A 19,934-nucleotide genomic window follows, 5' to 3' on the forward strand; every position below is an offset into this window, starting at 1 on the left:
GGTGGCAGATGGAGTATAATGTGGAGAAATGTGAGGTTATTCACTTTGGTAGGAAGACTAGAAAAAGAGAATTTTTTTAAATTAAGAGAAACTATTGGTGTTCAGGGAGATTTAGGTGTCCTTGTACAGGAAACACAGAAAGTTAGCACGCAGGTACAGCAAGCAATTAGGAAGGCAAATGGCATGTTTACCTTTATTGCAAGGGGGTTGGAATATAAGAGTAAGGAATTCTTGCTACAATTGTACAGGTCTTTGGTGAGACCACACCTGTAGTACTATGCACAGTTTTGGTCTCCTTATCGGAGGATGGATGTAATTGCCTTAGAGGAGAGTTGTCCCATGTGGAGAGATTGAGTAGATTGGGCCCATACTCTCTGGAGTTTAGAAGAATGAGAGGTGATCTCATTGAAACATAAGATTCTGAAGGGGATTGACAGGGTAGATGCTGAGAGGTTGTTTCCCCCTGTCTGGAGAGTCTTGAACTAGGGGACATAGTCTCAGGATAAGGGGTCGGCCATTTAAGACTGAGATGAGGAGGAATTTCTTCACTCAGGAGGGTCGTGAATCTTTGGAATTCTCTACCCCAAAGGGCTGTGGATGCTGAATCGTTGAGTATATTCAAGGCTGATAGATAGATTGATTTTTGGACTCTAGGGGAATCAAGGGATATGGGGATCGGGCGGGAAAGTGGAGTGGAGGTCAAAGATCAACCATGATCTTATTGAATGGCAGAGCAGGCTCGAGGGGCCTACTCCTGCTCCTAATTATGTTCTTATGGTCAATCTCCTATTGCTAGCAATAGAATCCACACATCTGCAATAAGCCAAGGTGGATGGAGACACTGCTTGGAACCACCTTGCATATTATACAAGGCTCCAAGTTGCGTTACCACGAAGTGAGGAACAAACTGGGACTTGGCAAAGATGTGCTTGCGTTAGGTTTGCACATAGTTCCTGTGGATCTGAATTATGATCTTACAATGTAATAACTGGGTAGCAACAGGCACAAGTTTTTCTGTTGAATTGAAACAAACTCACCTCAGTGGCTGTTGGACTGCCTCCCAGGTCACGAGACACAAACAGGTTGACTATGGGTCTGCTGATTCGCTGAGTCGCTAGAATCAAGGCCAAAGGCCACCAGAAAGCCAGCATCTTCTTTATTGTGGCTTCTCCCTACAATGTGAAAAGAACAAGTTCAGATTAAGTACAATGCAGAAAGTCAAACACTGCAATCATATCGCACTGAATTCCCTTTGTGTCCAGTTTGGCTGCCACTCTGGACCGGAGCCCATTACTGTTATCTCACTTTTATTTCTCCTTTCTCAGGTATTTTGTCATCCCCAATCCCCATTGCAATCCATCACTACTCCTCTGCCTTTCTTCTCTCCTGCCACTGTCCCACTTTTGAATCCCCCTAACTAGACCCACAGCTATCCTCAGTGCATCTCTTGGAATTCTCCAAGAGCTGATCAAGGCAACAACCGCTGCTCCTTACAAGCGTACAAACTCTACCTACCCGTATTCACAATCATCCTCACGATCTTGCCATCTTCACTAGCCTCTCTACGCCAGTGGTCTTGATCACTGACAAGAGCATCTCTGTGATCACGTCCTTGTATCCCTCACCCTACATCCTTCCAACTGCACTTCCTTCTGCATCAACCCCGGAAAAACTCCCCAAGTCATCTGCAACTGCACTTCCACAGTCCCAACTACCTGACCTTTGGCCCTCCATTTGTCATGATACTTCTGCAGCCATCAATTTAATCAACCAGTTGCTCACCTCCACTATTGATGCCCTCGTCCCCAGCAAAACCTTTACTCATTCCTGTGTTGTCTCATTGCTTGTCAGACAGTCTTGGATGAGCTGCAATTTCCTTCAGTTAAATCATTGGGATGACTAAAGCCATCGTTTTCAGCCCCCGTCACAAACTCAGTAACATTGCCACCAATTCCACCCCACTCCCCAGCCACTGTCGCAGGCTGAACCAGACTGTTCACAAATTTGGCATCCTTTCTGACCTCAAGCTTAGCTTCTGATATATTTCCTCTCCATGAAAGACTGCCTACTTCCACCTCCCTAACATTGCACACATCCCCCCTACATCAGCTCATTCACTGCTGAAACCCCTATCCATGCCTTTGTCAGCTCCAGGCTTGACTAGATCAATGCTCTGCTGGCCACTCTCCCATCTTCCACCCTCTGTAAATTTCAGCTCATCCAAAACTCTGCTGCCTGTATCCTATCCCACACATATTCCAACTCACCCATCACCTCTGTACTTTCTGACTTATATTAGTTCACTGTGTGCACGACCTCAAATTTAAAATTCTCTTCCTAGTGTTTAAATCTCTTCATGGCCTCGCCCCTATCTCTCTAAGATTCTCCAGCTCTACAACCCAATCCCTGAACTCTGTTCCTCTGACTCTGGCTTCTTGTGCATTCTCCCCTCTCTTCACCCAACCAATAGCCTTTTGTCGCCTAGACCCCTCTTCACCCAACCAATCACCTTCTGTCGCCTAGACCCCTCGCTCTGGAATTCCCTCCCCAAACCCCTTCATCTCTCCAGCTCACTCTCCTTTAAGACCCTCTTTAAAAGCCACCTTTTTGACTGAGCTTTTGGTTCCCCCCCCCCCCCCCAGTTATCTCCTTCTTTGGCTCGCCATCCAATTTTTATCCTTACGCCTCTGTTGAGTGCCTTGGCAGGATTTTTAAAGATGTTACATAAATGCAAATTGTTGTTGCAGATAGAGATTTTTTATTAGTTAGAGAGAGTTTTTTCCCCTCAGTTTTAAAATGGCTAAGGGACTTAACAGGCAGCCACTATAAACCCAAAACAGATTTGGCCAAGAGTTTCACTATGATGCGAGTTGCTGACTACAGCTGTGCTATTTAGGTCAGGCAATATTTGTTGGCTAGACTCTGTCACAGGAAGTGAGTCACCTTGAGCTGTGCGTATTTAACTCCCAGTAGCCAGTTATAGACTGACACTGGCAGAAGACTTGCTATGTTGCAGGGAGACCTAGAGCAAAAGGAAGAAATTATACTACATACTGTAAAATAATTACAAACTGGGGGCATCAGACCTATTTTCAAATATCACTAAGTCCAGCTGTGTGTCTGTAAAGCTTAGTTAGAGGGTGTTGCCCAAGGTTCTCAAACTGATATGCAAGGTTATTTTTAACAATTCAATCTACAGCCCTGATCCTAAACTGTTCAAAATCTTTCCCTGTTGCTAATTCCTTGAACTTGATATTTACCCCCATTTCAGGTCCACTTCTCTCAGGAATGATGTCATGCACATTTTTATAGTACCCAAGGCCCACCATGGTAAAACGGACCATCACTCCCATGTACAAAGCCAGAATCGGAATCAGGAGGGGCTCTGTACATTCCAGATGACTGTGAAGCAAGATGGATACAAATACAATCTGGAAAGAAAGTAAATTAGATTAAGCTAAACAGCAGCTTATGATTTGCAAATAATTAAATTAATGTGAAGTATAGATTAATGAATACACAGAGAAAAATCATTTGACCGCAAGTCCTTTGTAATATTGACTTTGTAAAGTTAATTATATGGATCTGCCATTTCAGTAACAGTCTACATAAGTGCCTTGCGATGTTTTACTACATTAAAGGCGCTATATAAATGCAAGTTGTTACAGCAAATTGATAAGATGCTGATAATAGAGTGTAATTTAGGAAGAAAATATTACTGGCTGAATTCTGGCGAATTAAACACTCTTCTACTTTCTACATTAGGACCAACATCAGGCACTTGCAGGTCAGCTTCCGCCTCCCTTCCTGATTTCAAGAACTACTTCTTCAACCGTGCTTTTAGTTTCCATCTTCACCCTTCTTTTCTTTCTCTTCATGTCCAGTCATGATCACAATGGTGGTGATGGTGTTTTGGGGGGGGGGGGGGGGGGGGGGGAGAAAGAAAGAGGTTTTTTTTTTCCTTTTGCCAGGCTGTGCCTGCCGCACGGACGCACCCCCTTCACCCCTGCCGGAGGGCCACGATGACATTGGCCTCCTTACAGGCGTGACACTACACATCCTCAGACGTCCAGAAGATGTGGTAGGCTGTCCTTTAATGGTGCACAAAGAATGCACCCTGTGTCCTCCTCCCGTGCCAGCTGAATAAAAAGCTGGCACCGGAAGGAGAAGAAGTGATGGAGACTGCTCTCCCTGAAGCAGAGCGGGATAGGCGTTATCCCCAACCTCACCCACCCCCCACCCCCAAGTTGACGTAGGTTGGGGGGGGTGGGGGGGAAGGAGCTCACTAGGGACAAAGGGCAGGACATTGGATAATACAATTTGCTGCGTGGTGGCCTCAAGGGGATCCACCGGCAGGAAGGTCTAGCCCACTGTGAGCCCCTTATTAAGGGCCAGGAACACCGCCCGCTCAAACCGCAGGTAGAACACAGCGTTCCCATACATCTTTGAGCCAGCAAAGATAGCTGAAGGGCCGACAACCCCAGCCATGGCTTTTACGCATGCCTCAATCGTCATGTTGGGGTGAATGTAGCTCTTCACCCCATTTTTTTTGTTTAGTGTGAAAGGTGACAGGAGTAGCTGTAGCTGCCATGCCCACTTACGTCCTTGCTGACCCCACCACCAGCAAAGATGGAGTCGCCATTGAAGGGTTGTTCTTTTTTAAGGGCTACACTCACCCCAAGTCTTAGGCCCAATGTTAAAGATTAGGGCCTTGGTTTTTTTGTTTTTGAGCAGAGGGGGGTTTCAAAAGGAAACCCCACCTCTCCCTTTGTTGTAAAGATGGGAGAGGGGCCTTCCCACCTCTGCTGAATATTAAATTAAGTTAATTAATAACAAAAAATTAAAGCAAGGTGCCTCTCAAGAGAGTGTACATCGGGGGAGAGGAGAAAGGAGGGAGGCCGCAGGGGCGGGGTCGCCACTCACGATGGAGCTCAGTGGGTGGGTGTTTGCAGGGGTGCAATCTCCAATGGTATATAAAATTTATTATGTTGATCTTCTGGTGCGGGGGGGGGGGGGGGTGGGAGAAGAGAAGATGTCTTCACCCGGGACAGCTGGAACTGCTCAGGCAAAGTCCTCCACCAGGTCTTCTCAATGGGATTGCAAGGAAACTTCACCCAAGCAGCTCCAGCTGTCCCGGGCCAGGCAATAAGGGGGAGGGGTGTTTATTAGTGGTGTGTGTGGCCTAGTTATTATCAAGAGAGACACACACACACACACACACACACACACACACACACACACACACACAATGATCTTCCAGACTTTTTCTTCTTTCCTCCCCCCACCTACTAGTAACAGTCTTTTATGTGAAAGTGCACCAAGACACCCATCCTGTAGAATGTTGGCCTGACTCTCCCTCCTTCCAAGCAGCTAATGTTATTTCTGGTAGTTCTGTTGTTGTAGTCTCCTCCTCCTCTCTCCCTCTCCCAATATGGAGAACCAACAAGAAAGCAATTAGGGAAAGCAAAGCACAATTGCTCCCTACTGGTCTTTTCCTTCCTTCTCAATCAAATCAAAATCAAATCAACTTTTATTGTCATTGTTAGTGCACAAGTGCAGTACAACGAAATGTAGGCTTGCGGCTCCCGAGAGTGTACAATTTGGATTAGGACACTTAAACATTTCAACATACATTTGTACATATATATTAGCATAAATATGACCATAATAAAGTGCATCGGCAGATGTGCAGGCTTTAGTGTTTATTTGTGGAGTTCAGTAGGATGACAGCCCTGGGAAAGAAGCTGTTCCTAAATCTGGTTGTACGGGTGCGAATGCATCTGTAGCGTCTTCCAGATGGTAGGAGGGCGAACAGACTGTGGCTGGGGTGGGTAGGGTCTTTGATGATGGACCGTGCCCTCCGTAGGCAGCGTTTCTGATATATATGTTCTATGGTCGGTAGCCGGGTACCGGTAATGCGTTGGGCAGTTTTGACTACCCGCTGCAGGGCTTTCCGGTCATGGGAGCTACAGCCGCCGTACCATACCGTGATACAGTTTGTCACGATGCTCTCTATAGTGCAGCGGTAGAAGTTAGAGAGGATCGGGGGTGACAGATTACATCCCTTCAGCCTCCAAGAAATATAGGCGCTGCTGGGCCTTCTTCACCAGAGAGGAGGTGTTGAGGGACCAGGAGAGGTCTTCCGTGATGTGGACTCCGAGGAACATAAAGCTGGCCACCCTTTCCACCTCCGCCCCATTGATGTGGATGGGGGTGTGACTTCCGCCTTTGGACTTCCTGAAGTCCACGATTATTTCCTTTGTTTTCTTGGTGTTAAGGGCCAGGTTGTTGTCGGCGCACCACTTCACGAGATGCTGGACCTCCTCCCTGTAGGCTGACTCATCGTTGTTGGTGATCTGGCCTACTACCGTGGGTGTCATCTGCAAACTTGATGATGGTGTTGGAACCATTAACAGCCACACAGTCGTGGGTGAAGAGGGAGTAGAGGAGGGGGCTCAGCACACATCCTTGTGGGGCCCCCGTGTTCAGGGTCAGGGGGGGGGGGGGGGGGGAGGTGTGGTTACCTAATTTGACAGACTGGGGTCTGTTTGTTAGGAAGTCCAGGGTCCAGTTGCAGAGGGAAGTGTTCAGGCCAAGAGTTTGGAGTTTGGTGGCCAGCTTGTTGGGGACGATAGTGTTGAATGCTGAGCTGTAGTCTATAAACAACATTCTGATTTAGGTCTCCTTACCATCTAGGTGATTCAGTGCCGAGTGTAGAGCAGTTGTGATTGCATCCTCCGTTGATCTGTTTGCCCGATAGGCAAACTGGTGTTGGTCAAGGGAGGCAGGAACACTGGCTTTGATGTGGGCTAAGACCAGTCTCTCGAAACACTTCATTATGATGGGTGTAAGTGCGACAGGTCGATAGTCGTTCAGACACGTCACAGCCGCTTGTTTAGGCACAGGAATGATGGTGGCGGTCTTGAAGCATGTAGGGACTACTGCCTGGGCCAATGACAGGTTGAAGATGGCGGTGAAGACATCAGCCAGCTGATCAGCACATTCCTTGAGTACCCGTCCAGGGATGCTATCCGGTCCAGTAGCCTTTCGTGTGTTCACTCTGCGTAGAGCGCCCCTTACGTCGGAGGTCGACAGAGTGAGCACCTGGTCTTCCGGGGGTGGCAAGGCTTTGGTAGCCGGCTCCTTGTTGTCCCTGTCGAAGCGAGCGTAGAAGTTGTTAAGCTCCTCCGGAAGGGAGGCGTCGCTGACCGGGGGACTGGTGTTTTTGCCCTTGTAGTCAGTGATGGACTGGATGCCTTGCCACATGTGCCGGGGTCCGAGTTGTTGCGGAAGTGATCCTCTATCCGCAGTGTCTGTTTCCATTTGGCAGTCCTGATATCCTTTTTTAGGTTGGTCCTAGCTGCTCTGTAAGCCGCCGCGTCGCCAGATTTAAATGCTGCGTCGCGTGCTTTCAACAGTGAGCGGACCTCTCCGTTCATCCAGGGTTTCTGGTTGGGGTGTGACCTGATATTTTTGTGGGTCGTGACGACCTCGACGCAGCTGCTGATGTAGAATAGCACTGTGGATGCGTATTCCTCGATGTCATTGTGGGCAAACATGCCCCAATCAGTGCGTTCGAAGCAATCCTGAAGCTCCGATACTGCCCCCTCTGGCCATACTTTCACTGCTCTCATTGATGTTCTCTCTCTTTTGATGAGCGGTTTGTATGCCGGGGCTAGAAACAGGGAGAGGTGGTCAGACTTCCCAAGGTGGGGGCAGGGAATGGCCTTGTAAGCGTCTACAATGCTCGTGTAGACTTGATCCAGTGTGTTCTCCTCTCTTGTGGGGCAGGAGACATTCTGGTGGAATTTCGGTAGTACAGTTTTTAGGTTTGTGTGATTGAAGTCCCCCGCGACGATAAAAGCTCCGTCTGGGTGCGCAGTTTGTTGTTCGCTGATGGCCCTGTAGAGGTCCTTCAGTGCTAGTTTGGCATTAGCGTGTGGTGGGATGTAGACCGCAGTGATGATAACATTCGTGACATTCTCCTCTCTCCGGTTGCCGCCCCACTACCACAGCAGCACCTCTTCCTCTCACACCAAACTCACAGTTAGAGAGAGACTTCTCTCAGCGGCTATGCCTCAGTGCACCAAGCTCACCAAGGTACAAGTGCGGTCTCAGCTCCCTGTGATTAGCACCTATTCAGGACAAACACTTACAGCTGACTGACAGTTAACTACCACCGACAGGCAGTTTCTGTTAACTACAGTTTTTAAAGTTCGAAGTTAAGCTTAAAATGTTAAAATAAATTTCACTTTTTACAGCTAGCACTCACCCAGTACTTACCAAAGACTTCCAATCTCTCCAAATTCCCAACTTTATGCCCTGTTGAAGTGCACACCGTTTAAGACACTCTGTGCAGACCACGAGTGTTACACTTTGATCACAATTAAGCCTTCTTACAGATTTTACTGCAACATTGTACAGAAAGGATCTTACATAAAACATTCACTTGCTATAGATATCCTTAAAACCAGCATTCCCACATCTATGAGATTCCTTTATTTTATATCCAATAACCCCTTGTTTCTTGGCTTATTTCAAAATGGCTGTTCCATGTTTCCAGAGTACAATAGTCCCACAAGTCACATGTAGCATTCAAATTACATCACTGAATTACACTGAATATATATTTTAGACACACTTAGCAAATTATTTATTTTAAAATAGCTATTTAGCAAAATATAATTGAAATTCTTAAATTGTTTCTTCACCCCACCCCCTTAGAAAATGCTTAGATACAGAACAAGAGCATTAAAACCCTTACACTATTCCCCCCTCTTCCCCACCATCCTTAAGGGCACAAATCAATCATATCTTACCTGAGCAATGACATCAGAGACTGAGGCACAGCCCACCAGTAAACTGTACTTATGCTTCAGCAGAATGCCAGCATGGGTCCAAGCCTAAACAAAAATTGCTAAATATAATTCATAGGTAACAGGTAATATGAGTTTTAAAAATAAAAACTGTTAATACATTAAAACCATGATGGAATCAATTCCCATTGATGGCGATGGCAGAGCAATATCCGTTTGTGTAAAGTTGTTCTGCTCAGAGCTATGGAAAAGTCATTAAAACTTTTCTTTCTAATTGTGTGGTTTTGGGGGCGGGAAGGAAGGCGGCAAGACTTCCCTTATTTTTTTCCTTCATCTGCCTGTCCTCCCGCCTCAAGCCAAGAGGACTGTTCCAAGAACATCATCAATGCCCCCCTGTAGCCAGCTGCTAGGAAGCAGAAAGGACTATCCCAGTCTTGAACCTCCCCTCGCTTTTGCTCCCCTGTTTGGAAGACACTGCACTTCACTCAACTTCAGGAAAAAAAGGTGGAGAAGAAATCAGTCCAAGACCACAAAATTTGGGTTCCAAAATGGCGTCCGCACACTTCTGGTGAGTGCCTGCCGGAAGTATGCAGAGTAGGCAGATTGTTACGTCAATCAGTATGTAACGCTGATTTAACAGCAGGGCAGCCATTTTGGAGCTCAATGCTCCAGCTAAAACCCTCTCTTGAGCTCGCACAGCTGAACACCAACCCCCCACCAACGCTATTAAAAGGGGCCATCAACTACTTACAGGTTAGTTGCTGATTGATTTCTACTGGCTCTTGTTACATTTGTAGAAGTGTTTGGTGCTTTCCAGAGTTCTTTAAAGTTGCTAAAGTCCACAAGGAGTGGTGTGGCAGGTGCTGAAGGTCTTTGTCCTGATTTCAAGAATTCCATCCAGACCACTTGCTCCCAGGCATGGGTGCAGTAGTCGACATTCCACTTGGCCTACAGCATGACAGGGAGAATGAGCAGAGGCGACACAGAGCAGGACAAGCTGCTGGAAGGGAGGAGGGGGGCGGGGGGAGAAGGGCTCTCAGCAGGAGGCCATATCCACCCAGGGTGTTCAGTGAGCAATACTCCTACCTGAACCACAGCAAGGAACAGTGTGTCAGACGTCTGCGCTTCACTAAGGACGTCTTCACTGAAACCTGCCATCTGCTGCAGCCACAACTGCAGCCTCAGAGCAGGGTGAGGACCGCATTGCCAGTGGTTGTGAAGGTGACGGTATCCATGACATTTTATACTTCAGGCTCTTTCCAGGCTGGAGCAGAAGATATTTGCAACATCTTGCAGTTTGCCGTCCACTGTTGCATAAGGGAGGTAACTGAGTCTCCGAGAGCTGAATACATTTCATTCTCTCTGGCCAGAGAGCAGCAGGCGGAGCGAGCACGCAACTTCGCGAGGATTGCAGGCTTCCCCAAGGTGCAGGGTGCTTCTGACTGCACACATGTTGCTTTGCAGGTGTCACATGTAAACTGTAAGATGTACTAAAACCGAAAGGGATTCCACTCCCGCAACATCCAGCTGGTGTGCGACCATACTCAGCGAATCATGCAAATGAATGTCCAGTATCCTGGCAGCAGTCATGATGCCTTCATTCTGCGGTAGTCCGCAGTGCCATCTGCATTTCAGCCACCACAACAAACCAGAGGGTGGCTACTGGGCGATAAGGGCGATCCGTTAACAACATGGTTCATGACTCCGGTACGTCAATGTGCACACGTGGACAGCATGCATATAACCAAAGTCATGCTGCCACACAAAATAACATTGAGCAGACCACTGGCATGCTGCTGCCTGGATCGCTCTGGAGGAGCCTGCAGTACTCGGTAGAGCGGGTGTCAAGGTTCATAGTGGTCTGCTGCATGCTGCACAACCTCCCCATCATGAGGGCACAGCGCTTGCCACCAGCTACAAGGTAACCAGCTGAGGAGCAGGAGGAGGAAGAGCAGGAGGAGGAGCATCTCGGCATGGGCGGCAGCAGTCCAGGCTGTTTGGCTGACAAGCAACAGCAAGGGCAGTGGTAGAGGTGGGAGTACGAATGTTGTCCTCTTGAGAGAGGATTGAAGGTTCATGCTCCACAGAAACACTGCCACTCCCCTGGGGCGGCGCCTCAGCAATCCTAGTAATCTGTTGGAGGACAGATTGCTGTGACACCCTGCAAGTCCCTCTGAATACTGGTATCCACAGCCATGATGGCTGCAGTCTGAGCTTGCGTGGCAGCAAGCTGACCTTGCATGACAGATGTCTGAGCTTCCACTGCAGCACCCAGGGGTTGGATGGCTTCTGCTTGTGCTGCAATGGAAACTAAGACATCAGCTGGTTCGGTCCACAAGTGTGCAGACGGAGTTGGCCCCCCAATATCCACAGGGGAAAGGATGGGCTCCAAGCTCTGCGCAAAGCCCTGTGCCAAGTTGGTGCTGGACTCCTCGATATTGTTCGCAGGCTCCCACTGCACAAGGCATTTCATTGTGTATACCCATCAGCATTATCCTGTAGCCTGCCCCATCGGAGTGCTCAGCCGATTCCTCTGCAGCAGAACTCGTGTACGACCTTGCCTTCTGGGGACCTCGCAACTGCACTACCTTGTCCCCTGCCCTAGCTACAGGCCACTCGTGCCCGGTGTGTCACCACGTGCAGATCCCGCGTCTAACCTATCCTCAGTTACACGGAACGTCAGTATCTGAGCGAGTGTGAAATCAACTGACGGTGCAGTGTCTTCATCATCACTGCCTTCTTCCTCTTCCACCTGTTGCTCTTCCACCACTGCCTGGTCAGGTTGAAATTCTTGGGTATCTGAAAGGATATAAACGCAAGGGTAGGGTTGCAGTGCTGGGAGTGGGGAGAGTAGAGGTGCATGCTTACACCATCTGCAGCTTTTAAATCAAAAGACATTGTTGGATGAGGGTGAAGTGAGATGCGAGAAGGAGGATTAGTTATGACGATACAGTCACCTTGTATGATTTTAGCCCCGCCACTGGCCACGGCCTCAGCAATGGCTGCTCCAATGATGGCGACCACCATTTCCTCCATTGGGATAAGGTCATGCAGGCGTGCCTGTAGCCCACCGGTTAGCTCCTGATGCCTTCGGTTATGCGCCAACTTGTCCTGCAAGAGAAAGGGAAGTGTGTCGGTGAGTGTGGTGCAATGTGTTTGGGTGATGTGCCTGCCACGGTTGAATAGCTGACAGTATGTGCAAGCTGTGTGAGATGTGGCTGTGAGGCTTGCAGCAGTACTAAGTGTGTGAGGATGAGGTGAAGCTATGAATGTGAGGTACGAGTCCTGTTTGATAGAGATTGTTGGTAGGTGAGTGATGGGGTGTGGTGCAATGAGCAGTGTTTGGGGCTAGTGGTGGAGTTGATGGGATATGGTATTTGAAGATGAATTCACTGACCATGACCACTTGTGAGAGGTCATTGAACTTCGTGTGAGGTCATTAAACTTCTTGCGGCACTGCATCCAGGTCCCCGGGGCTTGACTTCTGGCATTGACCACCACGGCTATCTGCTTTCACTGGCTTCGGAGTGTTTGCCTGGAGGGCCTCCTGGCCCTCTGTGGATAGAGGACATCTCTCCTCCAATCCACCTCCTCCAAGGCCTCCAATGCAGCAGAGAACCTTGGAGCACACTCTCTCCCCTGCAGCGCCATATTTCAGTCTTCTGCCTGCTCAGACTCTCTTCCACAGCCATTTCCAGCTCCTGCTCCAGCCAGAATGCACCCCTCCTTAAGATTGCAGGCTAACTTTAAGTAGTGTTAGCCTCGCACAGACCTGGGCCCCCTGCTGAGGCACGCAACCACACAGCAGCGTGGTTAGCTCTGGCTGCACGAAGTTTACGTGCTACCTGCACCAGAAGCAATGGGCGAGGGTTAATCGTGCATTGCAATCCCGGAGCCCGTTTTTGGGGGCTATTGAATTTAGCTCCCAGAGTTTCTGTGCCTGGTGAATATCTAGACAGCCAGGATGGAAAGTACACGTGTGTGAATGCCAGGCGAGGACAGGACTGAGCTTTGCTGTAATGCATCTAACATTCAAAAAGCCTGCCAATTCAGGAAGAAATGCCAGGTGAGGTCTTGGAAAACACCCATGAAATCATACCCTACTATATGTCATAGAGTTTTACAGCACAGAAAGAGGCACTTCGGCCCATCGTGTCTGCGCCGCCCATCAATCCCTGTCCAGTCTAATCCCACTTTCCAGCATTTGGTCCATAGCCTTGTATGCAATGGCATTTCAAGTGCTCATCCAAATGCTTCTTGAATGTTGTGAGGGTTCCTGCCTCTACCACCCTTTCAGGCAGTGAGTTCCAGATTCCAACCACCCTCTGGGTGAAAAAGTTCCTCCTCAAATCCCCTCTAAATCTCCTGCCCCTTACCCTGAATCTATGCCCCCTTGTTATTGACCCCCCTACTAAGGGGAAAAGTTCCTCTTTATCTACCCTATCTATGACCCTCATCATTTTGTACACCTCAATCAGGTCCCCCCTCAGCCTTCATTGCTCCAAGGAAAACAACCCCAGCCTGTTTAGTCTTTCTTCATAGCTGAGGCGCTCCATCCCAGGTAACATCCTGGTGAATCTTCTCTGCACCCTCTCCAAAGCAATCACATCCTTCCTATAGTGAGGCGACCAGAACTGCACACAGTACTCCAGCTGTGGCCTCACCAGCGTTTTGTACAGCTCCATCATAACCTCCCTGCTCTTATATTCTATGCCTCGGCTAATGAAGGCAAGTATCCCATATGCCTTTTTAACCACCTTATCTACCTGTTCTGCTGCCTTCAGGGATCTATGTACATGTACACCAAGGTCCCTCTGACCCTCTGTACTTCCTAGGGTCCTACCACTCATTGTGTATTCCCTTGCCTTATTTGTCCGTCCAAAATGCATCACCTCGCACTTTTCAGGGTTAAATTCCATTTGCCACTTTTCTGCCCATCTGACCAACCCGTTTATATCGTCCTGTAGCCTGAGGCTTTCCTCCTCGCAATTTACCACCCCACCAATTTTCGTGTCATCTGCGAACTTACTGATCATACCTTTTACATTCTCATCCAAATCATTTATGTAGATCACTAACAACAAGGGACCCAGCACCGATCCCTGAGGTACCCCACTGGACACAGGCTTCCAGTCACAAAAGCAACCTTCGACCATCACCCTCTGCCTCCTGCCACTCAGCCAGTTTAGGGTCCAACGCGCCAAGGCACCCTGGATCCCATGGGCTCTTACCTTCTTGACCAGTCTCCTATGCGGGACTTTGTCAAAAGCTTTACTGAAGTCCATGTAAACCACATCCACAGCATTTCCCTCATCCACCCCACTAGTCACCCCCTCGAAAAATTCAATCAGATTTGTCAGACATGATTTACCCTTGACAAAGCCATGCTGACGATCCCCGATTAATCCTTGCCTCTCCAAGTGGAGATTAATTTTGTCCCTCAGAATTTTTTCCAATAATTTCCCTACCACAGATGTTAGGCTCACTGGCCTGTAATTCCCTGGTTTATCCCTGCTACCCTTCTTGTATAATGGTACTACATTAGCTGTTCTCCAGTCCTCTGGTACATCCCCTGTGGCCAGAGAGGTTCTGAAAATTTGTGTCAGAGCCCCTGCAATCTCCTCCTTTGCCTCCCACAGCAGCCTGGGATACATCTCGTCCGGGCCTGGGGATTTATCCACTTTTTGGCCTGCTAAAACCGCTAGCACCTCCTCCCTCTCGATGCTAATATGTTCAAGTATGTCACAGTCCCCTTGCCCGATTTCTATGTCTGCATCGTCTCTCTCCATAGTGAACACAGATGCAAAAAATTCATTTAAAACCCCGCCTACATCATCTGGCTCTACGCACAGATTGCCACTTTGGTCCCTAATGGGCCCTACCCTTTCCCTGGTTATCCTCTTGCCCTTAATATACTTATAAAACATCTTAGGATTTTCCTTTATTTTGCTCGCCAGTGTTATTTCATGGCCCCTCCTCTCCTTCCTAATTTCTTTTTTAAGTATGCCCCTGCACTTTTTATACTCCTCTAGGGCTTCTTCTGTCTTTAGTCTTTTGTAACTGCCAAAAGCCCCCCTTTTATTTCTAATGCATTTTTGTATATCCCTTGTCATCCAAGGTTCCCTTTGCTTGTTGGTCCCCCCCTTGACCTTTACAGGAACATGTTGGCGTTGTACTCTCTCTATTTCCCTTCTGAAAGTCTCCCACTGTTTTGATGTGGATTTTCCTATAAGTAGCTGCTCCCATTCCACTTTGGCCAGATCCTGCCTTATCATATTAAAATCGGCCTTCCCCCAATTTAGAACCCTTATTTCCGGGCCGTCTCTGTCTTTTTCCATGACCACCTTAAATCTCACCGAATTATGGTCACTGTCGCCAAAATGCTCTCCTACTGACACTTCCACCACTTGCCCGGCTACATTCCCCAGAATTAGGTCCAGTATCGCCCCCTCTCTTGTAGGACTTTCTACATGTTGGCTCAAAAAGCTCTCCTGGATGCACTTTAAGAATTCTGCACCCTCTAAACCTTTCACACTCTGACTATCCCAATTACTATTGGGGAAGTTGAAATCCCCCACTATTATTACCCTATTATTTTCGCACTTTTCTGAGATTTGCCTACATATCTGTTCCTCTATCTCCCCCTGACTGTTTGGGGGCCTATAGTACACTCCCAGCAAAGTGCTTGCCCCCTTTTTGTTTTTAAGTTCTACCCATATGGCCTCATTAGAGGAACCCGCTAATATATCATCCCTCCTTACAGCAGTAATTGACTCCTTAATTAATATTGCAACACCCCCTCCCCTTTTACACCCCCCTCTGTCTCGCCTGAAGATTCTATACCCCGGAATATTGAGCTGCCAGTCCTGACCCTCCCTCAACCATGTCTCCGTGATAGCAACAATATCGTACTCCCATGTGTTCAACAACAACTTCAGTTCATCCACCTTATTTGCAAGACTCCTTGCATTAAAATAAATGCCTTCCAGCCCTGCCATATTCCCTTTTGCCTTCACATATTTGCTCTGCCTTGTTTTTTTCTCTGTGTTTGGCTGTAAATCGCCCCCTGCTATAGCTCCACTCTGTACCCCATCCCCCTGCCAAGTTAGTTTAAACCCCCCCCAGCAGTGCTAGCAAACCTCCCCGCAAGGATATTGGTTCCCCTCTGGTTCAGGTGTAAACCGTCCGACTTGTACAAGTCCCACCTTTCACAGAAGCAGACCCAGTGATCCAGGAAACTAAAGCCCTCCCCCCTGCACCATCCCTTTAGCCACGCATTCATCTGTTCTATCTTCCCATTCCTATACTCACTAGCACGTGGCACCGGGAGTAATCCAGAGATTACAACCTTTGAGGTCCTGCTCTTTAATCCTTCACCTAGCTCCCTAAATTCTTGCTGCAGGACCTCATCCCTCTTTTTACCTATGTCGTTGGTACCAATGTGGACCACGACCTCTGGCTGTTCACCCTCCCCCTCCAGAATGCCCTGCAGCCGCTCAGTGATATCCTTGACCCTGGCACCAGGGAGGCAACAAACCATCCTGGATTCACGTCTACGGCCACAGAAACGCCTATCTGTTCCCCTTACTATAGAATCCCCTACCACTATTGCTCTCCCACTCTTTTTCCCCCCTTCCTGGGCAGCAGGAGCACCCCCAGTGCCAGGAAGTTGGCTGCTGCTGCCTTCCCCTGGTGAGTCATCCCCCTCAACAGTATCCAAAGCGGCATACCTGTTTGAGAGGGGAATGGTCACGGGGTCTCCTGCACTACCTGCCTGCTTCTATTGCTCCTCCTGGTGGTCACCCATTTCCTATCTTCCTGTGCAGCCCTTCCCTGCGGTGTGACCAACTCACTAAACGTGTTATCCACGAACCTCTCAGCATGTGAAGGAGCGAGGAAAGAAACTACCAGGAAAAGAAAAAGACAAAGCTAAATAGATCTTGTGTTCAATCCAAATGTATTACATAAATACTACTATACTGAAGCTCAATGAATTGGTGCTTGATTGGGAGAAATAATTTACCTTTCCTAAACTGTGAAAGTTTGTATGAAATCTGCACTCTAACTGTCAAGCCCGCAGATTCAGAATACCATAATGTTAGACTCACCCAAAACTGTTCCAATTACTGAACCTGTCAGCACAAGTCAAAATGTGGAGTTACTTGTATATAAAATCTCATCACGTGTTCTCAGAATGAAAAGCGAGTCACTTCAGGGCAGTGCTTTCTACGGTACAGCAGATGTGCCAAAGCCGAGTAGAGAATATAGCATCTTCCCAAATATGTGTCTGTTGTTTGCATGAATGAAAGTGCTACTTACAGTTACAACATTGAGTTCAAACCAGTGGTGTTCTCTGTTCTGCTCGTCTTGTAATTAATTCCAGGACTGCATCACAAATCTGCTTATATATTTAGATTAAATAAATCTACTGAGAAAGTGTATTAACCTGAACTAATTGTCTGTATAATTGCACACACTTCCTAACGAATGGGCATAATAGGATAATAACTTCCCATGGTTGTCAAGTGAGCCAATTTGTGAAATGTGCTCTTAGAAATACTGCAGGCATTTAAAGAAGGTTAAATAAAAATCCTCCCGCATAGCACAAAATAATTTTTCTATGAAGTCCTCAATGAAGTACAGTAGTATTTTAAAAGTCCATGTTATTTAAAAGATGGGTCTTCCTTGGCTTGGTCAAGCAATTGGGATATATTCTCCATGTGAAATTAAAAAGAAAATTTGTTTACTAGACATTAGTTTATGACAACTGCTTGCTTTACGCAGAGGAGAATGCACCCCCAGGTGTGTTTTTTCCCTTGCACTTGTATTGTGAGTGTACTGGAACTAATAGAGTACAATGCATTCTGTCCGTCCCTGGACAAGTACACCCAGTCAAAGCTGTTACCTCTGAATTGTATTTTAATGCAAGTGAGGAAGACTGCAGTATAAATGAAGAGAAAGGAATTAATTTTGTAGTATTTATACCATAGAAAGGTGTACAGAGGGAATAAATAATCAGGAGTCATTAAGTGGCTTACGATTTCAACAAGGGATCAGGGAACATCATGAACGCCAGCTAGAGCCAGAAGTGCGACTACAGCATTGAGATCTATTATTATTTGTAAGAAGTACTGTGGAATTTTGGGGTGGGGGGACATTTTGGTCTTTTACTTTACATATGGTGGCACCCAATCAGAAGAATTACAATTGTGATGCAGGCACTGCAACTTTATCAGGCGCTAATCTTCAAGAGATTATTAGGGAGACAATAGTCAGTGTATAATACATCAAAATAAACATTATCCACACTGGTTATTGATACCTATTATGTATGTTGGGCATCAGTGGAGTACAACCTTTCACACTGCACTAATGTTAAAGCCCTGTACATAGCATTACTAGTTCGTTAGGAATGAGATGTTTGGCACTAGCACCGAGACTACATAGAAGTGGTGTTAATGCTGCGAATCAGCTAGAGTTTTTAATGCAGCAAATCTGGAGTCCATTCTCTGCGCCTCCATTCAATTTCTTTAATGATTGAAAAGAACAGACTAGTCCTTCAGCTCTTTTGGACATTTTCCCAGATTCCAAAATTGCTGAAGGATTGATTTCTACAGGAACAAGCCATCTGCATTTCAGAGAGAGCACTCCACCCCCATTTTGAAAGTTTACTGGTGGACCTAAAAGCCAACTATCTCTTCTCTTTTTAATCATAAATCTCACCGGAACTTGAAGGTCAGTAAGCAGCACGCCATGCCTTCATGAGTAAGTTTGTACTGAACTTTCCACTAAATAGAGATGCAAGTGGGAGGTATAACTGTGGCTCCCTATTCCCACTGTTGAAAATACAATAGATTTGATGCAATATAACAAGTTGCCCAAATGAAAATTGGTGATATTGTGACGTACCGATCACAGAACGGACACAATCCGCTTTCCGGTCCGTAGACTATAAATCAGGCGTCATGCCTTGAAGAAGGATCACGCCTTTAAGAAACTCGATCTGCAACATAGTTAAGCCCAGAGCGGGGGAGGAGCAGTCTAAGCTGTGCACTGATGAAAGAGAGTTGTACTTGGTGTAGTCTCTGACTCCATTTTGTGTTCAGCATGCAGCCTCAACAATTAAACCTTTTCTGTTGAACCTCTCCGAGTTCAGTATTTTTTGCTAGGAGTACGTAGACTCCTACATTGGTGACCCCGACGCTCAGGACGACTCCTAAGCGTAACCATGGCTGACACAAACGCAGTTTCTGTGAAGCTGTCGGAGTTCTGGGAGAACCTGGCCACCGCCTGGTTCCTTCAAGCCGAATTGCAATTCCGACTCCGCGGCATCACCGCCAACGCAACGATGTACAACTACCTCCTCGCCTCCCTGGGCAGCTCCACAATCACGAAAGTCTGGACAACACTACAAAACCCTCTGGAGGAAGGCAAGTACGCACATCTCAAGGCCACGCTCATTAAAAAATTCACAGCCTCCCAATTCGTGCGCAACTGCCACCTCCTCGACCTCCCGGGCCTTGGTGACTCCACGCCGTCAGACTTGCTCTCACAAATGCTTGCTCTGACCGATGAGAAACTGCCCGGCTCCCTCTTCCGCGCGCTCTTTATCCGCCAACTACCTCCCAGCATCCGCCCGGCGATCGTGGCGTCCAGCCTCACGAACCTTGAGGCCCTGGCCGACGAAGCCGATAAGCTCCTGTCCGCCAGCTCCAACCACGCCGTCACCCCTGACCTGGCCTCCGCAGCGTCGGCGCGCGCTCCACCCTCTATCGCGCGGCCACACAGCTCGGCCACGAGGCCCCCAAGTCCCCCAAGCCCTCCGATCCAGGGCTACTGCTACTTCCATACCTGGTTCGGCGCACGGGCACGCCGCTGCAGCCATCCCTGCACGTTTCCAACCGCCCCCACACCGGCCTACACGATGGCCATGGGGCAGCAGGCGCGCTGCTGTACGTTACGGACAGCGCCTCCGGACGCCGTTTCCTATGTGACACGGGCGCGCAGCAGCGCAACATCATCCCCGCGTCAGCCCTCGAGATCCAGCGAGGCGGCCGCGGCCCTGCGCTGGCTGCCGCCAACGGCACCGACATCCGGACGTACGGCACCCGCACCGTC

General features: G+C 48.0%; 1 protein-coding gene across 5 annotated transcripts in view; it reads right to left on the reverse strand.

Moving 5' to 3' along the window:
- Window positions 1-19,934, reverse strand: part of ankhb (ANKH inorganic pyrophosphate transport regulator b) — a 309,801-nt gene that overhangs the window by 132,900 nt on the left and 156,967 nt on the right. For all 5 annotated transcript variants that reach the window (XM_085988765.1, XM_085988769.1, XM_085988764.1 and 2 more), the window contains 3 exons: window positions 8,820-8,903; window positions 3,261-3,431; window positions 1,038-1,172 (listed from right to left, as the gene is read on the reverse strand). In XM_085988765.1, the coding sequence (XP_085844891.1) occupies window positions 1,038-1,172; window positions 3,261-3,431; window positions 8,820-8,903 (390 nt within the window). The remainder of the gene's footprint in view (window positions 1-1,037; window positions 1,173-3,260; window positions 3,432-8,819; window positions 8,904-19,934) is intronic.

Source organism: Somniosus microcephalus, chromosome 5 (genome assembly GCF_052327205.1).
Source record: "Somniosus microcephalus isolate GS21.2 chromosome 5, FLI_Smic_1.0, whole genome shotgun sequence".
NCBI lineage: Eukaryota > Metazoa > Chordata > Chondrichthyes > Squaliformes > Somniosidae > Somniosus > Somniosus microcephalus.